The following is a 21328-nucleotide window of genomic DNA, read 5'->3' on the forward strand; positions in this document are numbered from 1 at the left end:
TCAAATTTTGAGTAATTAGTACTTCCATTAGAGGCACAGTTCCAGCTTTAAGCAATTCTAAGTAATTAGTGTTCCTTTATTTTGCCTGGAAGCCCTGACTTCAGCATTCTCTTAGGACATGCATTCTGCTAGCCAGAGCCACACAATGCAGATTAACTCAACGAGAAGGCGATTAGTGCAGGCAGATGAAGATGTAATTTGTCATTCTGTACACTGCTACTTCCAGCCTGGGATGCAATTTTTATTAACACAGCAGACTGATTCAAACAGAGGCAAAGACAAGATTTTGTCCTATCTGTGCCCATGTGATTGCCTAAGATACAAGCAACGCTGAGATTTGAAAACTGTACATGAAAAAAAGGGAATAAAGTGCCAGATGACATCTTCCCACACAGCTCCAACCAGCTCCAGGAATTCAGTAACTTACTGCACACTTAATAATTTAAGATAAATAATTTAAAATGCACGATGGAGGAGATTTTTCTAGACTTACTCATCACATAATGTAAATCCAAGGATGAAAATGCCAGGCTGAGCAGGAAGCAGAGGCTGGTGTGGTGGATAGCACATGGACAAGGCAAGATTTGCTTGCCAGAGCCACTACAGCATTGGCAGTTTGTGGGATAAGCTCTCTGGGTCCTCACAATCTTGTCTTTTAAACAGGTCTAGCAATACAGATCTCCCAAAAATGAGTGTTCTTGCATTTCCTGGCTGTTGTGAGGATGACTTGCTTGCCAAAACAAACGGCTGAAGATTCTTGAAGAAAAGGTGCAAAGTAAAAAAATGAAATGTAATTAAAGTGTCCTTTTCTATTTGCACTAGTATTAGACAACTCTTAAATTATTTCACATTGAGCTCTGATATGCAAGACACAGCACCACCAAGCAGCAGTTTGACAAATCTTTTACCCAATTTCAAGACCCCTCTGACTATTGGACAGTACCTACAGCAAAAGGCACGTGGCAGGAAGAACCATGCTTTGCTTTCTCTGCCAAACACAACCACAGCAATAATTACCTTCAACTGTAGCTTCTGAATTTTCCATAACTGCAAGAAGCAGAGCCCCAGGACCATGACCTTCTCCCAGCAATCAGTGGGACTGAAGGGAAAGCTGGAACTGCAGCTGAGGAAGAGGAGAGCAGAGCATGACCTACTCCCAGGGGTCCATTACTGTGCTGGTGAAAGGCTCCAACTTTTTTTTGCAAATAGTACTGTTCACATGGCCTCCAGATTGACAGGCCTTGTGTGCTTTTAATATTAATTTGATATAAAATGAAACATGACATTCTTGATCTACAAAGCTTCTCTTCTTACAGATTTGTCAGCATTTATACATGATCAGAACTAAGGTCCAAGAAAGGCAAATCTTGCCAAATATGTCAAAATCATAAAATGCTCCCAATATTTTTGCCCAGATCTTACCTTCATCATCTTTTTTTACAATTCTCTTCCAAAGTGCAGTTGCAATGTGCTCGTGCTTTTAAGCTAGGAGGTATATTGAGTGCACAATGAGGACTCACATTTTTGTGTGACAGAGAAATCAGAAGTGGTGATGTTCAAATGTCTTGAAGGAGAACAAAAATTCTTCTCTGACATCTAACATGCAATGATAAACTCACAAAAAGACACTTTGAAAACTTCATTCCTGAAAAACTCCTATTTTTCCCTCATGGAAAGAAACAAATATCAGCTTCTGCTTGGAGTGATGGCAGCCTTTCCCAGCTGCATATTCTCACATGTAAAATATATGACCCCAATGATCTTTATGAGTTCACTAAATGTCAGGATCACTTCTTTTTATTACTGATCCTTTTCACCAGGTTTCTCACTGGAAGATCAGTGCTATACAGCTCAGAAAGGCTCTGGCTCTGTCTCCTCTGCAGCCCTCATCCAGCTGTGCCCTGAGGCACTGTCAGCAGCTCAATGAAGAACCTGGACATTGCTGCTCAATTCTGCCCATTCTTGTGCCAAACTCCATCCCAGTTATTCTTTTAGAGGAGGGCATGCTGGTTTCTAGTCTTTTTTTGCCTGAAAACATCCTCCTCAGTAAGTCAGAAAGCATAAGTTATTAGTCATTACTAATACATTTCATACTTTCAAAGATTTGTACTAAGCCATGACGATGAAAGCTGTCAAATCCACTCAAATGCTTCTTATTGGAAAATCAGGCCTGGAGATCCTCCACAGATCCTCCCCTCCTTCACCCACCCAAATTAAAGCTGTAATTCCCAAAGACAGCCACTCTTACACCACCACACTTTTCATACAGTTGTTATTAATAAAGTATGAACAATGTTTGCAGAAACATTAAAGAATCAGGTCAAGAACTCTGTCTGAATACCAGTGTTATTAAATAAGCCAATCATCCAACTTTGAGTAATTAATGTCCTTGGTTTTTACTTGAAAGCCTCACTTTCAGCACATTCATAACAGCCAAACGTCCCATGCCAAAAGGAATGAGCATGAATTAACTCTTTTGGATGCCAGTTGCAAGAGGAAGAGGAAAATGCAACATTGGCAGGCTGGATACAGCACAGCACTTCTGATTGTAGGCTAATTTTAGCTACAATGTGATGATTTCACCACATATAGTCAAGGATTTGATCTGTTCCCATCAGTGCATTATCTGAGTAACTAAACTATTGCCCTAATGCATTTGAAAACTTTAAAATATAAAAAGAAAACCAACAAAGCTGATGGTATCTCCAGATCACCGTGTGAAGTACTAATAAGCAACTGTGTTATACAACCTGTGTTCAACAGACTGAAAATGATCCTTCCCAAATCCAAGTGACATCCTTCTGAAGCTGAAAGTGAGAAATTACAGCTGGCTGAGCACACACTCCACTGTACAATCATTTTAAAAGCTGCCATTGTAAAAGACCCTCCAGGCCTTATGTTGGTTCCTTTGCTCTTTGTATTAAGAGCTGCAATGTTCCTCATACTTAACAGTAATTAGAGGGGGAGATGTAGAAAAACTAATGAGAGGGAGAGAGGTTTATTCTTCTAAAGAGCTGCAATAAGATTAATAGCAAGACTATGGACTATATACGTTATTTTTATTTCATCGCCTCAAAACACGATAAATATTTTCAATTGGAAAAAATTACGAGGATAAAATTTAGTATTATCTTTACAAATTCTTTACAGCCTCAGTGTGTGACATCCTCTCCTTCCCTCACCAGACAACAATTATGACACAGAAATACTCTCAGGACAGCAGTTGTAGAACTTGTCTGATGCGCTCGCACTTCCCCAGCAGGTTTGGGTCTTCTCCATCAGAACCATCAAATTCCTTCATAAAAGCTTCAGCTTTCTGCACAGTTTTGTCTCGTGCATTGCCCTGAAGCCCTTGCAGATAATCCAGTAAAATGGTGAAATACTTGTCTGGAACCTTGGAGGAAAAAAACAAAAGGAAGGAAAAACAGGTTTATTATCTCCCCCCTCAATACGTATTCACAATCACATCACAGCATCACCTGAAAGACAATCAGGAGAATGGCACAGGCTTTGGTGTTTGCCAAAGTCCAACTTCAAGTGGAAATCCAAGTGGAAATATTTCCTGCCAAGGTTCAAGCTGCCAGGAGGGATGGATGGACTCTGGTGAGAGGACTGTCATGTGCTCAGATGGGCAAAGCATCTGAGAGGAAATGCTCAGCAGATGTGGAAACGCTGATCAGCAAATGCAAACACTGCCTGACAGGGAGCCCAAGGCTCTGAGGGTTGGTGGAAGAAAAAAACAAAACACATTAGCCAAACCCTCCTTTTGGAAACACACATGTAAATCTCACTAAATTCAGTGAGAATTGCATGCATATGTCTGAGGAAAGAATTTTGCTGGAATTCCCCTCACTCAAAAATTGTTTGCTAAGATGAGATACCACCCACCACTGCACACTTTGACAGAATGCTTATACAAAGGACTAGAATTTAATTTGAAAAACAAACTCAAATTCAGACATATGGAAATAATTTTTAAATCATGCTGACTAAAACTGATAGGCTCTACCAACATGTCTAACATTAAAAGCACTTTAGTCATCTACAGTTGCATTATCCACATTTCACTCCCTTTCTAATTAACTAGTCAGAGATTAAGTTTTAGCTTATCTGTTACAACACACAATTTAAATGATCATTATATTAATCTTGACAATAATTTAGCAAGGACTTTGGAAGGATTTATTCAGTACTTCATAATGAGTAAGTACTTTCAAAAGGAATATGTGAACGGACCTACGCTGATCTCAACTTCATGTTGTGTATCTGTGGAGCAGGTTTCAGCCAATAACAGGATATTTTTTGCTGTGAATCATGAGATGTTAAAATGATCTCACCCTGCAAATATGTTTCTCCATGTTTAACTTTACACATATAACTTGACGTGAGTTAAGTTAAACACATACGTAAGTATTTAAAGGATTCGAGAGTAATTATTCGAGGGCGGTTTCGATTCTGCAAAGTATCAACATTTCAGAGAAGACAGAGCTTCAACAGACACTTAATTTACAACTTATTCCTCCATGGACATTTGGCAGCCGAACTTTGATCACTAAAACTTCTATCACTCCAAAAGAAGAGGAAGAAAAAATATTCCAACACTGCCTTCATCAATCAGGGGTATTACAAAGTAGTAAATCAAAACTTCAGTCTGTGTTCAGCCTTGTAACTTGTACACTATGGAAAGCCTTCTAATTCTTCACACAAACACTCTTGCATTAAAGAAACAATGCAGTTACAAAAGAAATATTAATTTTACAATGACTAATACTGAAATGGATGATATATGAAGCGTTGCTATACTATACAAATCAAACACAATGAAAAATATCTACATTTTTGAACGTTTTCACTCACAATAAGCTGGCATGAATAACAGATGAACCCATTTAGACACAAACAATTCCAGTGTGACAGTGTTCCTTTAATGTAGATATTCAGTGCTGAGCTTTTAAAGTCAGCAACATTTCCACATTTCAAACCTTGGCCAAATTATCTCTGTAATTTACAACTCTTGTCCTCAGAGCTCATGGCACAGACATACCTGTGGAAGTACAGTTATTATTATATCATTTAAGCAAACTGCTTGAGGGGGCAATTGAAAGCCTGCTCTAAATTTAGAAATCCTAAGTGTGCAGACTTAACATGAGGCTGCCTGAAGCCTAGAAAACATTTAGCATTTGGCCCTAAGGGTGTCCTAGTGTTCAAAAAGTCTGATTTTTTTCCTTTAACATAACACAGCTCTGAGGTTTATTTCATCAGGAGCTCACAACACAGCACCCCACGGGCAAGGTAAGATCATATTTCCTCCTGACTTACACAGACAGCAGAGCCATAGCAAGGACTGGAACATACAAAGAAAGTTAATGAAATCCAAATTTTAATTCTTCAAATACAGTAGTACAAAAGCAGTAATTTCAGGGGTCTTGGTGAGGTTTTCCAAGGAGGAACACAATCCTTCTTCCAAGGTCAGTTCAAGGCTGGTTTGAAATTGGAGATCAAGATCTCCCAGCATGGCTCTGGAAGTCAAAGCCAGGCTTATGGGATTTTGTTATTATTCTTTTGTTAAAATGTTTTGACCTTTTTCTTGTTTCTTTTTCTCTCTCACACACCAATCATTCCTCTGTCCTAACTTCCTAATATACACTGGAGCTGATTAATATGGAAATAATCCCAAGTGAAATAATTCCTGTCTTTGGGAAAAGCAGGGAAACACTAGGAAAGAGTACCAGGAAAAGAACAGTTATCACTTTTAAATTACCCTCTGCAACTCTGTATTTTCAGACCCGGAGACCTGCAGGCACCCACATATTTTGCAAAGCAAACACGGACACCAGCAGAGAGAAGCCCAGCTCATTGCTGCCAGGCTGCATTTTGGGTCACCTCCCAAGGAAACTTCAGCCACCCCACCACACCCTGAAGTCTAGAGGCTGAAGACTGATCTAGTAACTTCCTAAAAATGCTGTGCCAGATGATAAAGACCAACACATAACCTAGTGTTTATTTAATCCTGGGTGCTGGAGAAGTATACACGCCATAGGTACACAGGCCTGGCTTGGAAGCTGTCAGGCAGCCACCAGATGGATTTTAAAGGAGCTTAAAACACCATTTATCTAGCAAATTTTAAAACCTCAACTTATTTCTTACAGAAAGAGGCCTATCAGTACAGGAAACTCAATTCAGGCCTTTGTATGGCTCTTCAGTAGGCATCCAAGTGACACCATGAGATCAAAGATGTGGCTTAGGAAGGAAAGAAACTTCTGTCTCCTTTTGTACTTTAGTCATGCTTGGATTACCAACAGATTTCATTCTGTAATGGACAGGAAGTTGAATTTGGGTATAAAAAAATATTCAAAAGAAGCTGGGTGTGCCCTCCCTATGGTCCTGATGAAGAAAGAGACTTCATCATATGCTTAATTATAAGCACTTGAGCAGTTCTACTAACATCACTAAATCTGGATGCAGATGTTAATCATTCTCTGAAGCGCATATTCAATGCTCCTCTGATTATTAAACTACAAAATATGTGAATTTAAATAAATCAGAGCACTTCCAGCAGAATTCTAAGAAAAAGGAAGTTTCATTTCAGTGTTGAGAAATAAGGAGTTAAACTGTATTTTGATACATAAAACAAATGGTACTTACAGTTCATTGTGTCCCAGCATATTTCAATACAAAACCAAAGTAAACAGGTAAAAAAAGTAAAAACATCCTTCTGCCTGCCAAACAATTTCTAGGTAGCTTTGAAGAGCATACACTGATTTTGAAAGGTTGATAAAGACTTTAAAGAGAGAAACTTAAAAAACAGAAGATAGAGCAAACAACCCAGAACCAAAAATCAAATTTGTATTCTGCAACCCATCTTTTTTAAAGTATTTACACCATGTGAACATTTTTGCCTTCATGAAACTCTGTTGTTAATTGTCTGGCGGTCTAAAAAGGTAACACCCAATGTCAGGTGATTGGCTTTAGAGCTGCTGACTAATTTGGGTCAGGATGATTGGTATGAGTAAATGTTCAAGTGCACACAAAAAAAATCAGCAAAACTTAACTGAATGTCAACAAAATAAACCAATAAGTGAGGCACTGTGCAAATGGGCAGAGGTTTGTTCTATTGCACAACAAAATGAATGACCTGACACCCTCATTTGATACCACAATGGTCAGATACTTATTGGAAATTCAATTTATGTTGTGTTTTAAGTTATGAAATGAACGGATTTCAGTATGGATTCAAGTCTGGCTTCTGGTTATACTTTATGCTTTTCACAATAAACATCAGGTTTCACTTATATTTAAATGAGAGAGCTATTTTAACATCTTGGCAATATGGTTGTACATCTTCCATGGAGCCCAGAGATATCTGAAACAATATGAGAGCTGTGGTTTGCAGTATTGGGTTCCACATTAGGAAATTCAAACTAAGGATATGACTCAAATTCTCAGCAAACCCCTGATTTAAATAAATCACGAATCTGCTCTCTTTATGCTTGCTATATATCAAGTATAAAAATGTAGCATGCACAGGGCAATGACCACCAACAAAATAAAAAGATCAACGACAAGCAATTAAAATGCTTCAGCATCTTGGTTAAAAACAAAGTAATTTCTAAGTTACTAAAAAATTATGGGACAAGCGCATGGCTAGTACTAGGAAGTTTTGGTTAAAAAAGAATAGCTATAACTAATGTAAAAGACTGTATCATATTTTTTCTGAGAAAAAGCAGAATCAATACAAACCTTCTCTTTATCATACATATGCAGGAGAAGCCACGTCTGTCTTGTCTTCTGAAACTTCCATTTTTCTGGGTTTTTAGACCAGCTGTAGAAAATTAGGGGGAAAAAAATTACTTAAATGGAATACTGTGATATCAAAACATTCTGTATTTAGAAAATATTCCCTACAAGGCTTCCAAGTGACTTTGTATGCATGACATGGAGTGTTATGGCACTGTGGGACACAGACACTGGCACACATTTTGTACAGGGCCACCTGGCCTCTCTGCAAAAAATTATAGGAGATATTATAGCCAAGAAGGTTAGAAATTTTCTTCAGAAAGGACTGATTCCTTGAAGTTAAATATCAAATCTCACCCCCCAGCTTTGGCCAGTCCTTTATGACAGGTCATTGCCCTCATTTGACCAGGACAATGGAGCACCCCAAATCATTACCCCTGCTGCAGGGCAAACTGAGAATCTGGGGATCTGCAGAGGGCAAGAATCAAGCTTGGGTTTCAGAAAGTTGCTGTTTCACAATTAACTGAAATTTATATGAAATTAAGCAGCTTCTGAAGGACTGGAAGGAGGGACTTGTGCTACAATGGTCACCTCAGCAATGGCTGCTGCCCATCACAGATGGCTGCTCTAAACAGACAAAATTCATCCTTCAGCAGAAAATGTTTTAAGGTTTGGGCTTGTCTAAATTCATGACTTAAATATTTATATTTATAGGCTAGAAAAATGGCAGTTTATGTCTCTCTCTCTCTCTCACATGAAGAATACTCAATCCTGTTAAAAGTGAGAGGCTGAACAAATGATTAACATCTGCAAATGTTTGTTGGCTGTTTGGCAAACACATTTTCAATATACAAAATTTTAGCTGGGTTAAAATAGCACATTCATGTGCATCTTGAACGTGTTTTTAAAGCTGGTATATTTTGGTTTAGATAAAGACATTTATTTATATTAAAAAATTAGCAAATCAGTAAATCTATCTATAAAATGAAGACTACTTTTTAAAATAATGTGCCTGAAAATTAATATTGTGACATGTACAAAATCTGACAGTAAATTAAAGTATCATTTGAAAAGAAAGAAAAAAATATAAGGAGAAAACCGAGAGAAACTTTCACATTTATTTGATTTTTCTCTAAAGAAAAGTAGGTCTCCCGAGGGTAGCATGCCAGATGCCATTAATGTTCCAGCTTGTTTTACACAGCAATAGAGAGCACAGAAATCAGTTGAAAAGCCAGCTGGGTATGAGAATTAGTATTGTTTAAACACTGTCAAGTCTAATAAAGCAAAAGAGTCCTCATCTTTGGTGAATGCTGCACCAGCAAATACATTGTTCAGTCAATTCAATGAAAGAGAAAAAAAAATGAGACCACAAATTTGTATAGAAAGGTTTCATGGAAGCCTCTGAAGAAAACCTAAAGAAAGAAATTATTGTCTTGATGTTCAAATTCAGAATAAAGAAAAAGAATCACAGCTCATTAGGATTATCATCAGGTAAAAATATTAAAATACCTTATAACCAAAATATAAGGTAAACATCAGACAATTAACAGTAAATCAGGAAGGACAGACAAAACCAATAACCACAATATATCATCCTTTATGTGCTTGAGCTAAATTCTACAGATGAGCTGGTTTAGAGGCTTCTTTTGGAAAAATAATATAGTAACCAAATAAGTAGGCAGAAGCTTTCAAAACATATATTGCACAAAAGCAGGAGGCCAAAAAGCTGACAAGTTATAGAATTAAATGAAAAACCATTATTATGGTGAAACCATCCCTTCTCCCATCACCCACAGCCCAGAACCCAAAGTACTCTTCAAACAAATTCACAGAACCCTCGGTGTCTTTGCAGCAAGGTGCCCAGCTGGACAACAAATGACACCACCTGAAGTGTGAAGAGCCAACAGAGAATGAAGTAAAAATGGCTTTTCTTGTGGAGCCAGTTTGTGGGGCCAAAAGCAACCTGCTCATTTGTACCCTGTGCCCACTGATTCTGTTTGCCAGGCAAACACAGCAGCTCCTGACAGAGAAACTGGGACTTCTGCAGGAAGTCCTTCAAAACAAACAAAATAAAGCAATGATGGTGCTTTTTTAGCCTGTTCTTTTATGAGGCTCATCCTCAAGAAGAAGAAGGTAAGCTTAGCATTCTTTTCTATGTAAATAAAGCCTGGAAACAGTTCACATTACAGTCTTTGCAAAGTGACAAGAACAAGCTGAGTGACAGATCTGTGACTGCATCCCAGGAAAACAGTTCCTCTGCTAATGAAAACCTTTAACATATGTTCGTATTTCTCTAAACTATTCTAGTATTTCAACATTTGTGATGATACCCATTGGTTGGACACACCACAGAGTACTCTGAATCTTCTACTCTGCTAATGTTATGTTTCTATCACAGTATCACCTGAGTACTGTTGGCACTGAAGCTTAAAAAATACAGCCTGATTTCACTTAATCTCCTATAAAACTATAGGATGTTAAAATACCTTTATTACCTAGTTTATAAACAACTGAGACCAACAAATGAGTGCACTAGAAGGTTAATTGCTCTTATTAACCTATTACCAAAACCATATGCTCTCTTCTACAAGTTAAGGAGAGTTGTTGTACTCCTGCATCCAAGATGCCATATGGACTTTAACTCCTGTGAATTCTCTTGCAGAAACAAACAAAAGTTTTAGCTTGTCTTCCTGAAAGTTTCTGCTCTATATAAACCACAATTATTCATATAAACAACAAATACTTTAACTTAATCAACTGTAGAAAGTACATTTTGTCCATTATAGCACCTCACAAGGCATTTCTTTTGTTTTGTGATCTGTCCTATTAGAATTAAACACTACATTATTAAAACAAGAAAAAACAGTATTTTCCTTAATAGCTATAGGTGTATTCCTATTTTCAGAAAATACTCTGAAGTTTTTAACTGGTACTCCCTCCATGGTTGAATCAACAATGCTTGTTTCTTCCCTTTCAGGAAAATGGTCCTTCTCTTGACCCAAATTCCTATCAAACTGTGGGCAAAACACTCCTGATAATGGGTGCACAATCTTTAGTGCAGATAACATGACAGCTGCTCCCCCAACAGTTATTAAAATAAAACTTTTCCACTGATTGCTATGATTATGGCAGCTTTTTCCTACTCCTGTGACAGCTTTAAAATCTGTGGAAAAGAATCACTCCATGACGAAGTGAGAGGAGTTCCTCCTGTTATCAGGATGACATCATGAGTACATTTTTAGAAATGCTCAACTTCTAAACTAGAAAACTTCAACCCTTACAGCACAAGAGAGATTTCATTTTGCTGTTTACATGCAGATAAGTTTCCTTGACATACTACAGCAGGAAAAAAGGCTTTTCCTTTGAGTGATCAAATATACAGAGCAAAACCAACCACATTACAGTTAAACCCCTTTTTTTTATAGACAATTGCAACCTCTTTCACAGTTTGAATTCATTTGGTAGCTTCTGGAATGATCTGTGTCAGGATCTAGTACAAACTACGGAGTTGGTTGAAAAATATACATTTGTAAAACATGTATTATTCCAGTGTGCCTCGGGCTAATTTTCAATATATTGTACAAACACTAATTGCCTTCTTTACACTGCTAATGTTTGAATCTTTCTCATGAGCTCCAGCTCATTGAAAAAGCACATTGGTTGACTTTAGTTAAAGAGAACTTAAATGTTTGTGCGAATGATCTTCCTAAATGGCTTTGAAATTGAATAGACAGAGGAAATGAATCAAATAAATCAAGCAGCTTAGGAAATTTTACATTTGGGCTTTTGTTTTTTAGCAGGAGAGTCTCATGTAGAAAAGCTGCCCAAGATTCTCACTGGTCTATCTCATAAATGACTTTTAGTGTGTCTACAGTCATCTCCCATAAATCTACTCCCAAAACATGGGAATTCAGGCAGTGGAAGGAGGCAAACAGAAGGCAACTGGAGTGTGCAGGGCAGAGCTCTCGCTGGGGTGTCCTGGGAGAAGGAGATGGGGAAGGGAAAGCAGGCAAATTGGTTCCAGAAACACAGTATGAAAAAAACATTATTGTTACAAATTGGATTCAGGAAGTCAACACAATGCATCTGCTGAGACTACTGGCCAAGACAAAACTCTACAGAGCTGTCACAACCAGCAAATAATCACTGAGTGCAGAAAAGCTCAGGGCTGAGAATCAACCATTTTACTGATTCCACTTGAAAAAATTATTGGGTGGGAGACAAGTCTCCAGAAACCAGAAAGACAGACAGGGATGTGACTGCTGACACCTTCCAGAGCACACGAGAGCACTGCTGTGTGCCAGATGCAAGGACATCTCACCTACATCCACTGCTCCAGATGAGTGCTCCTGGCAGTGCAGCCCACCCTGGATACACCTTTCAGCCTCAGTATCTATCCAAGGGAAAGCAGATTGTCACCAAATTTGGATTTCTCCAGCATACGGCCCAGGTTTAGCATCAGGGAATTAACTTGAAAGTTTTCTCCAGCCCTGAGGAGCAGCTCAGAGCACAGGCTCCTGGAGCTCTCCTGTGATTTATCCCATGTCTGACATTCCCAAGCTTCCCTCAGAGGAGGGACAGAGCCACGGGTCTGACCCACTGCACCAAAGTCAGAGCTCCACAGAAAAGATCTATGGAAAACATTAAAAGCACCAACACTCAACAACACTACAAAGAAATGGTCACATTCTTCCTCTGGGTACCTTTCTGTTTTGATACACAGTTATTCACCACTCTGCAACCTGTCCTTAAGGATCACCTGTGTCCTTCCACCCCAAGGGAGGCTGAACAGGAGTTATGGCACACAATTAAGGCTTGCAGGAATCAAGTCAGACCCTTTATTCCCTAAACTCTCTGCACCATTCCTGAGCTCACCACCCTACCCATAAAATGTGGATAACAGGTGTTTCCTCAATAAAGAACAACCATACTCCAAAAAATTCCCTTCAAGATATTTAAAGCCTTGCTGAAACCCCTGGCACTCAAGGGATGTGCTGGAATATTTCACAGTGCAATGCACACAATTGCAGCCTCTTTAAAACCCCATGCACTGGGGTTTAAGACAACTCACTGCCCTTATAAGGCCTGAATTTGGAAACTCTGAATGCTGTTATCAGGGCAGTCCAGAGGTGAGCCCAATGCACATATGGCCAACAGGTGAGCAGGGAATGCTGCACCTCAAAGAGGCTCCCTGGAACCCCTGGAAGCAGCACAGAGGGAGCAAAAATTTGGCATAAGCTCACTCTTGTGGGAGAAGAGCCATTTTATGGATGGAGGTTTTATATGGATATATAAAAAATATATGGATGTGGATGGAAGTTTAACATATGCCCTTATAGAGCATATAGTGAAGTAGGAATAATAATTTTTTCTCCAGTTACAACACGTACAATTATTTAAAGGGAAATGTAAAAGCGTTTATTTTTATTGGGGGTATTCAGAGTTTCTTCTATTTCTCTCAGGGGTATTTAGAATGGATTTACTTTTACAAAGATGTTTTTTGAATGTCTGGTGTTCCACACAAAACTGCATGCCTAGAAAGCTGCCTCATGGAGAACTTCATTGCTCAATCCAGTGTAAGAAGAAATTTCAGTTCAAGAGTGTGTGATGCTGATTGTCCTCATTTGGAAAGAACAGCCAAAATTTAAATTCTAGATAGATTTTCTGAGACTGGACTGGAATGGCTGTAGTTAAAATCCTGGAAGCACAGACCTGTGGTAAGACCCAATATTAGGCATAAGAGACAACTATAGCCTTTAACTGCGTTTTTCTCATGTTATGGATTAATCTGTTTATGTCCCAACTCCAACCCCTAGAGAAAGTTAATATATTTATGCTGATATTCTCAAATCCAGTTTGGAATCTAACTAAATTATGACTCAGATAAAGGTTTTTCTTATTTTCCTGGAAGAAAGAAAAGACACTAATGGAGCTCGTTTGCCAAAAGAAAACTTTCTAAAATTGTCAACAGATTTTAGAATCAGTGCCACATTTTTGGTTGAAAATCCTGGCACCATTTTTCAATCTGTGGTTTAAAAACATTTTTTAATATATTCTTCCATCTGGTTTAGACACAGTATAATGACTATAGACTTGTGAAAAGGGAAGGGGAGGAAGCTCTTTTTAAATTTAGGAATCACACATGCAGGAAAAAATAAATGTGCTTTCAAGTGTCCCATTTTTGTCCTGATGTCCAGTATTAGGACAGATTGCATCTGATTATATCTGTGCAGCAAACAGATCACAGGATTTTCTTAGAAAGTATTTATAAAGTGAAAGGAAGGGGCCTTTGTGCCATAAAGGCAAGTTTGATTAGATCTACATAAAATATTTATCAGAGCTAATCTTTTATTGCATGTACTTTTATCACTTGCCATTATTTGTAAGGTTTTATATTATGTTTGCATCCTGCAGCTTCAGCCAAGCTCGAAATCCTCTTCCTCCCCCACCACAGGCTCTGTTCAAACGCAACATGAGACGTTCCCTTGAAGAGCTTCAAGTATAAACAGATGAGACAGATGATTGGTGGGAAGAAAAGTCGACCCAGAAAATTGTAACAATGCCTCAAAACCATGCAGCAGGTCGTGAGGAGAGCTCCTGTCTCTTGCATCTGGTACAATACACTGAGGTGCCTCCCTGTGATTCAGCTTCTCACAGGCACCAACCCACCTGCAAATGCCAACAGCATTCAACCTTTGCAATTTCTTTAAAAATTATTTTCCTGATATAGTTATTTAGTTGCTGGTATCCACATTAGCCCACCTGCAGCAAAACTGCATTTTGATTTGAAAAAAAAAATATATATAGCAGTAATAATGTGCTGAGAACTTAGTGTTGTTTTCAGTAATAACAAAAAGGTCAGGCTTGAAAGCCCACAGCTACTATTACTGTATTTCTAACCTAAATGTGCTTTTTATTTTACATACATTTGTAAAAAGAACACAAAGCAGGAGTTGAATTATCACAGAAGAAAAAGAAAAAATAGAAGTTGAGCTCTTCACAGCCAATCTGTTCTGCTCCTGCAAGGAATATACAAGCAAGTGCTATCCCAAAGTCCCATCTCCTCTCCAGATGTCCATCTTTTCTTGCACTTAATTCTGGTCACACTGATTCCTGCACCAGAAATAAGGGAAAGGGAAAATGAAAACAACTGTTATGGCTCCCTCCCATGAAGAACATCCTGGGGGGTACGAGGAGATAAAGAGGGCCCCACACTCTGTATGAAAATCATGTAAGGAGCAGCTGCACGTAAAATCCTCTCCAAAGGTTGGCACAAGTCCATTTATATAAATGCTTTCTGAAGATCAGATGAGCTACTGATGATGATATGCTACCAGACCCAGAAAAAACAAATATGGTCAATTCTCTTCTCCCTTACTGCTATACCAAAAAAATGTCCAATTGTGGTACAGAGCACTCCTGCAAAGGCACAGATTCAAGATGAGGAGCTCGTTTTTGTTGCTTTTTAAATTTTAAATCAGCTTCTAAATCTTTAAATGTCCAAACAAACAAGAAAACAAAAAAGTACTCCATCACAAAAGCACAACAACAAAACCCATTAAAAGAAACCCAAACTTTTTATTAATAAAACACAAGAAGTGTATGAAAGTGTCATGGTTTTCCATATAGCAATGCTAAAAATAATGCTGGAAGAGAAAAAACTTGATGTGAAACTTCATCTGTGAAAGCTTTTAAGGAGGGATGAAGAAATGGGCACTTGGAGGAGGATTTGGATACTGAAGCTAGCTGATTGGCTTTGCTCTGAACCAGCCAGGACACCCAAGAACCCATTTAGTGCTGTTACACCGAGCTGAAGGTTTGTGTTCCTCTGTTCTGCACAGGCTGTTTCAGGAAGCCCTGAGGCTGCAAAGTGATGCTGGCACCCTGGGAAGGTGCCTCATCCAGCTGGGCCTCTGAGCAGCAGCACTGCTGAAAATGGGCTGCCCTTCTGTACCCAGATGTCTTCAATTTGTCAGGTTGGGTGTTTCTGTCTGGTTTTTCTCTTTGCAAAAGCCCCAGGGATTTCCACAGCCAAGGGATTTCTGCAGTTCCAAAGTCCAGAGCAGCATTTCACTGTAACAAGGAAAAGCAATGCTCTGGTTCTAAGGAGATGCCAAATGCTGACCTGCACCACATCTCAGAACCAGGCACATCTTTCCTTGCTGCCTCAGCATCCAGCAGATCTAGTCCCAGCTGGCCTCTCCTCCCTACAAGATTCAAATCCTCTTCCTGCACCTTTCCCAGTGGGGTTCCCCCAGGTTTTTGAGGAACAGGAGCTGCTTAAAGGGTGGACCATGGTCACCTCTGAGGGGTGAAACCCAGCCCAGCCAGCAGTCTGGAGGATGGCCAGGCAGGAGAGGTGCCAGCAGCATCTGTGAACAGACACCACCAGTGTCCCCTCCTTGCCTGACAACCCTGACAAAGAGCTGGCCTCAAATCAATCCCATCCCTTGTGGCATACAGGGACTCCCTCATCCCTCATGCACCCTCCAGGAAAGGGGAAATTCCCCCCTCAAATGGAAGCTGAACCTTGGGCCTGTGCTGCAGGACTGGCCCTGTAACTCTTCTACAGAGTTGGCTTGTTCTGATGGCAGTGTCCTGTAGGTATAGAACTGTCAAACTGTCAAATACTGGATTGTCAAATTCCTACTGAGCCCCTTTACTGAAGTGGGTTCTCTCAGGACAGTATTGAAGAACTGCTATTTACCAATTTGGATACCAGCCCTTGATGCACTGTTGCAGAAATTACATTTGCAGGGTTTTTTTGTTCTTAATGAAATCCAAGCATTTTTATTGCTGGCTAGTTAGGCAAAGTTCATTTTTGCTACAGGAAAATGTAGCCCTCTTCAAAGAACCCATCCCACAAGTGGCTCTTACAGTGCATGTGAAAAGTACCACATTTGGAGTTATTCTGGACCAACAAGAATATATATAGAAACCTTAAAAAAAAATCAAAACAAAAAGACATGTCAGCCATCCTTGTCATTTTTTACATACCAGCCTGGACATCCCACGGCTGCACTCATCAGAGGTATGGCAGAGGTGGATGGAGTGCTGCAGACCCCATGGCATCTGAATCTCTCAGGTTGTAACCTGACAGAATGATTTACTCTTCTTTTTTGCAGAAGAGCTCTACAAAGGGACAATATCAATATCAAGATCAACCTAGAATTGTTCAGCAGTTCACAGCCCACTCACATTTTTTTGATTTAGCTGAGATATTCAGCTATCTCTCACTGCATAATAAAATCTGCTGTCACACCAAGGTGTTTAGGGCAGCGTAAGATTCCCCCCTTCCAATACCCTGTGATATGTGCTGCACTACTAAGATTTCAAGTCATGTATGCTTAAAGAAATTGATCTGCCAATTACTGCTTCCTGCAGATGGCTCTCATTCCAATTCAATTTCATTCATATAAAAGTAATTACTGATACCTTTTTAGGCATCATCTTATTAATAAATGTGTGAAGGAGGAGACAAGTTTTATTAAGGAACTAGTTTTATTATTTCAAAAATACTTCTTGTTATTCTAACTCTGGTTAGGAAGCCCTGACAGCTCCCTGGAGCTAATTGATTAATAATCATTGCCAACTGCATTTTAAATTTTAATTCTGGCTTTGGCTGACTAGTCTAAATGATTCCCTAGAGCTACAAAACTCCTCACCACTACTATGAGTATTTGGGCACTGGATGAATAGTTTGAATGTGTTTGAGGAAGTGAGTAGCAGTGTTAATTCTCCCAGATCTGAATTTTATGACACAGAGAAAACATAAAAACTCCCTTCTGTGCTTCTGCCATGTCAAGAACCTACTCTGAATGGAGGAAGGTGGGTGAGCACAAAATGCCTTTTCTCAAAGCCAGAAGGAGGGTTAAGGATGGGATGCCTGGGCTTGGAGCCAGGAGTGAGGCAGGGACTTTGGAGAGCCAGGGGAGAGCAGACTTCAGAAGCTGGGAGAAAAAGCTGTGCCTCACACTCCCTCAATGCAACCTCCCTGCAAATGAAATATTCCCAAAATAAAGTAAATAACCCCTGCCATCTGCTTTTAGTTAAAAAATATCAAGAGGTAGTTTGTTGTAATACTTGTATATGAAATGGATTATTTTAATTATTCTGGTTTTATCTGACCTGAACACTTCCAAATTCTCCCCAAAGACAAATGGAAAAGATCAAAGTGCTTGTGTGAGGTTTTAAGCACTTCAGTGAGGAGTGATGATGTCTCCTTACTGTCAGGATACAGTCCTGAAGCAGACTGGTCTGTTATTAAAGACTTCTGAATCTCCCTTATATATCTCACAAGGTTTCTGAAAGTAATACCAGATGAAATAATATATTAAAGCTGCTTAATTATTCAATTAGATGCAATCTCTTTTGTATAATGCTATGGAAAGATGAAAGCTGCATGTCAGTGATAAATATCTAATGGCTACATTTAATAAACTGTTAAGAAAATTCATTTATACTAAATTTTATTTTACTGGAAATTAGTTATTAAAAAAGGAGACATTATTTTTTCTTAACCAGTTTTGGAAATCAAGATGCTATTTTACAGGAAAGAGAATCAGACAAAGAAACCGTAACTATTTTTATCCAAGTATTCATGGATTTAATACATGTAATCTAATTTTCCCCATCTAAGGAAGCACTTTACAGTCCAGCAGTTAAGTACTGTTAATACAACTTATAATTGTGGCAACATATATGTGAAAAATTGCAGAAGTTTTAACCATCCTATTGATAAAATGATCAATAAATAAAGGCAAAGATGAGATGCCACTTCAGAACAAAATCCATGCAACCTTCACTTTCAAAAGAAGGAATTGAGAAAAAACCCTGCAGGTCTGTTGGGAGCAGACATTGGTACAGGGCCAAAGAAAACAGAGCCTGTGCTCAGATGAGAAGAAAGTTAAGTCTACTTTCCCTCATCTCACTTCTCTGAAAGGAGACCTTTGAACAGTACAGGGACTTTGGTGAGTCACAAACTTCATCACTGTTTAATTTATCACCTGAAAAAATGGGGTAACATAACACTTTCTCAAAAGCTGTCATAATGAGAGGAATTAAATCAGTGTCAAAATACTTCTCATTTATTTATCAAAACACAGTTGTGATATGCTATCAGGAAAGGTATGATGGAAAAGCACATTATCATTTCTATGGTGGGGGGAAGATAGAGAAAGTATGTTTAAAAAAAACATATCAAAATCTCTTTAAGTCAGGTATTTTTCAGTTGACGTAGTAAATGATAGATGTCAGATGAAAGGATTTGTAAATTCATGTTAATGATGTTATTAAATACACTATTTCCATATGAGAATATCTGAACAAAATGCCCAAGTAAATATTTTGACAGCTTTGTTTCACACTGAAAAAACGGCAGAAGTGCAAAGAGACAGAAGGTTCCAAAGTAAATCACTCTGCAGCTTTTACTGAAATATGCTTTGAGAGGTGTACTTGTGACCTACCATGAAATTAATTCAAAGATTTAGAAACACAAATAATTTGATTTAGAGCCATAAAGCAGGATTAGAGTTCCCTATTCCATTTTTCTTCCTTTGTTAAATTTAGTGACCATTTATGGTTATGGAAATTAGTAAAGAAATCTCTTTCCTCTGCATAAACTAAATAGGACAATGAGCAGATTCTGAAAGATGGAAGAGCTACTGACTCCAACTGAGGAAAATTTACCATGGTCCTGAGCTTCCCTTTCCTTCTCCACTCAAGCCATACATTAGTGCTTATCAAAGGGGTAAGAAAGCTACTCCAAACCCATTCCCTATAGGAAGTACTTTATCCAGGATAATATTAATAGCTAAGCCAGAAAAGGTTTGGTTCAGGGAAGGTTGTGTTAGTCCAGCTGCTTTTCCAAAGCTCAGCTGAATGAGTTGCATCATAAGCATTTACTAATTTGGCTGGAAAATCACGCAATCATTGATGTTTCTAAAACTTATTTCTGAATGAGTTGAAAATACCACAGAAATACTTGCAACATCTCAGAACTTCCAGGTATAACTAAGCATAAAAGTCTTAGAACCTGACCTGTCAGAAACTCCCAAACACCTATTTTGTTTCTAGGAACCAGAGCTGCTTATCCAACAAGCTGGATATGGCAAAATACATCAAAAATATTTTTAAGTACCTAGGATATTCATAATTCAATCCACAGCTGCGGAGAGGACTTGCTAGAGATTATTAGAATGAAATTATTTTACACAGGAATTCTGTCCATCTGGAGCATTTCCAGGATAGTATTACAGATACCCAGAATATATTGCTAAGGTTTGTTTCCTTCCCAGAAATTCTTGTTAAAAATAGCTAAGATTGGCTCTGAGCCACTTAAAAGGGGTTTGTTGTTGTTGTTGTTCTTTCTTATGGTTGCTGTTTTTAGACTCTTTAGTAAATGATATTATTTGTCAGCATTACCTTGAACTGACAAATTTATCTTCAGCAGCAACTCAAGAAGCCTCAGTGCCCATTCTGGCTTAGAAGTGTTGTCACTTATAAATCAGCAACATGCAGTGCCTCTCATCTGCAGAGAGCCAACAGCTTCTTAATTCAGGCTCATCTGAGTGCTAACCTGGTTATTCAGTTTCCAGAGCCAAGTATTCCTGCACAAGCACTGTCTTCTGTTCAGTGCCAGTGCAGGCATCTCTTCACCATCTGCATTGCAAAATTGGATTTGGATGGAAGACCTTTCTTTTGGTGAGCACTCTTCACACAGAGTCTGGCTCACTCACTCTGGAGAGCTGTATTATTTATAAGTGGAAAAAGACCAGAGATATAGATAAAGAACAGTAATCTGCATGATCTCACTAAATTAAGAGTAAAATATATTCATGTGCCCTTGCAAAGCAGTGAAATTGTTGTATTAGAACCATAAAAAGCAGCTAACCCAGCAAGAAGTTAGTAACAGTTTAAAAGCAATTTCTGCACAATCTGACATCCTGTGGATGTCATGTGGGGGTTAGAAAAACACTGGCATGTCTCCAACACATATCTACATATCACTTGCCATCAAGACACAGAAAAGTGAATCCAGAAGTCAATGACTCTATCACAGGGAATGAAAATCATCGACTCAGGCTGCCACCAGACATCTTGATTAAACAGGCAGAAGCTGAATAGTGCTGTTACTGAGAGTGTAATGTGACAGTCACAGAATCCTATATGCACAGTTTGAATAATCAGAGGATAATGAGAACACTGATACCTGGAAATGGGTATCAAAAAGCCAACTCTGAAACAGGAGTGTATCTGACTTGCTGCAGCAAGGCTGAAGAAGGATGAGAAACCCTGAAAATGTGTTACAGCTATAGTGGTATATTCTAAATGCTACTATATTCTAAATGCCAACACTGTCATTTGCACAGTAATAGTTTGAGGGGAGAAAAAAAAATCTTTTCTTGTTCAGAAAATTCAATGTGAAATCTCAACATTCTACGGCTCAAAGATGAATCCAATGCTGTTACCCACAAAGCAAAGCCAGAGTGAGAGTGAGCAGGGAGGAATCACAGACCCCCAGTCCCTTCTGCTGGAAGGCAGCTCCAGTAAAACTGCATTTGTTTCCAGGTGTCACATTCCAGAAGGATCG

The 21328-nt window shown here is 38.8% G+C and overlaps 1 protein-coding gene across 1 annotated transcript in view; it reads right to left on the reverse strand.

Moving 5' to 3' along the window:
* Window positions 1–3042: 3042 nt before the first annotated feature.
* The window catches only part of C16H7orf50 (chromosome 16 C7orf50 homolog), a 120176-nt gene continuing 101890 nt past the window's right edge, over window positions 3043–21328 (reverse strand). The window contains exons 4-5 of the mRNA XM_066561163.1: window positions 7741–7822; window positions 3043–3394 (exon numbers count right to left, since the gene is read on the reverse strand). Of these exons, the coding sequence (XP_066417260.1) occupies window positions 3212–3394; window positions 7741–7822 (265 nt within the window). The 3' untranslated portion in view covers window positions 3043–3211. The remainder of the gene's footprint in view (window positions 3395–7740; window positions 7823–21328) is intronic.

The sequence above is a fragment of the Molothrus aeneus genome, chromosome 16, assembly GCF_037042795.1.
Source record: "Molothrus aeneus isolate 106 chromosome 16, BPBGC_Maene_1.0, whole genome shotgun sequence".
Classification (NCBI taxonomy): Eukaryota; Metazoa; Chordata; class Aves; order Passeriformes; family Icteridae; genus Molothrus; species Molothrus aeneus.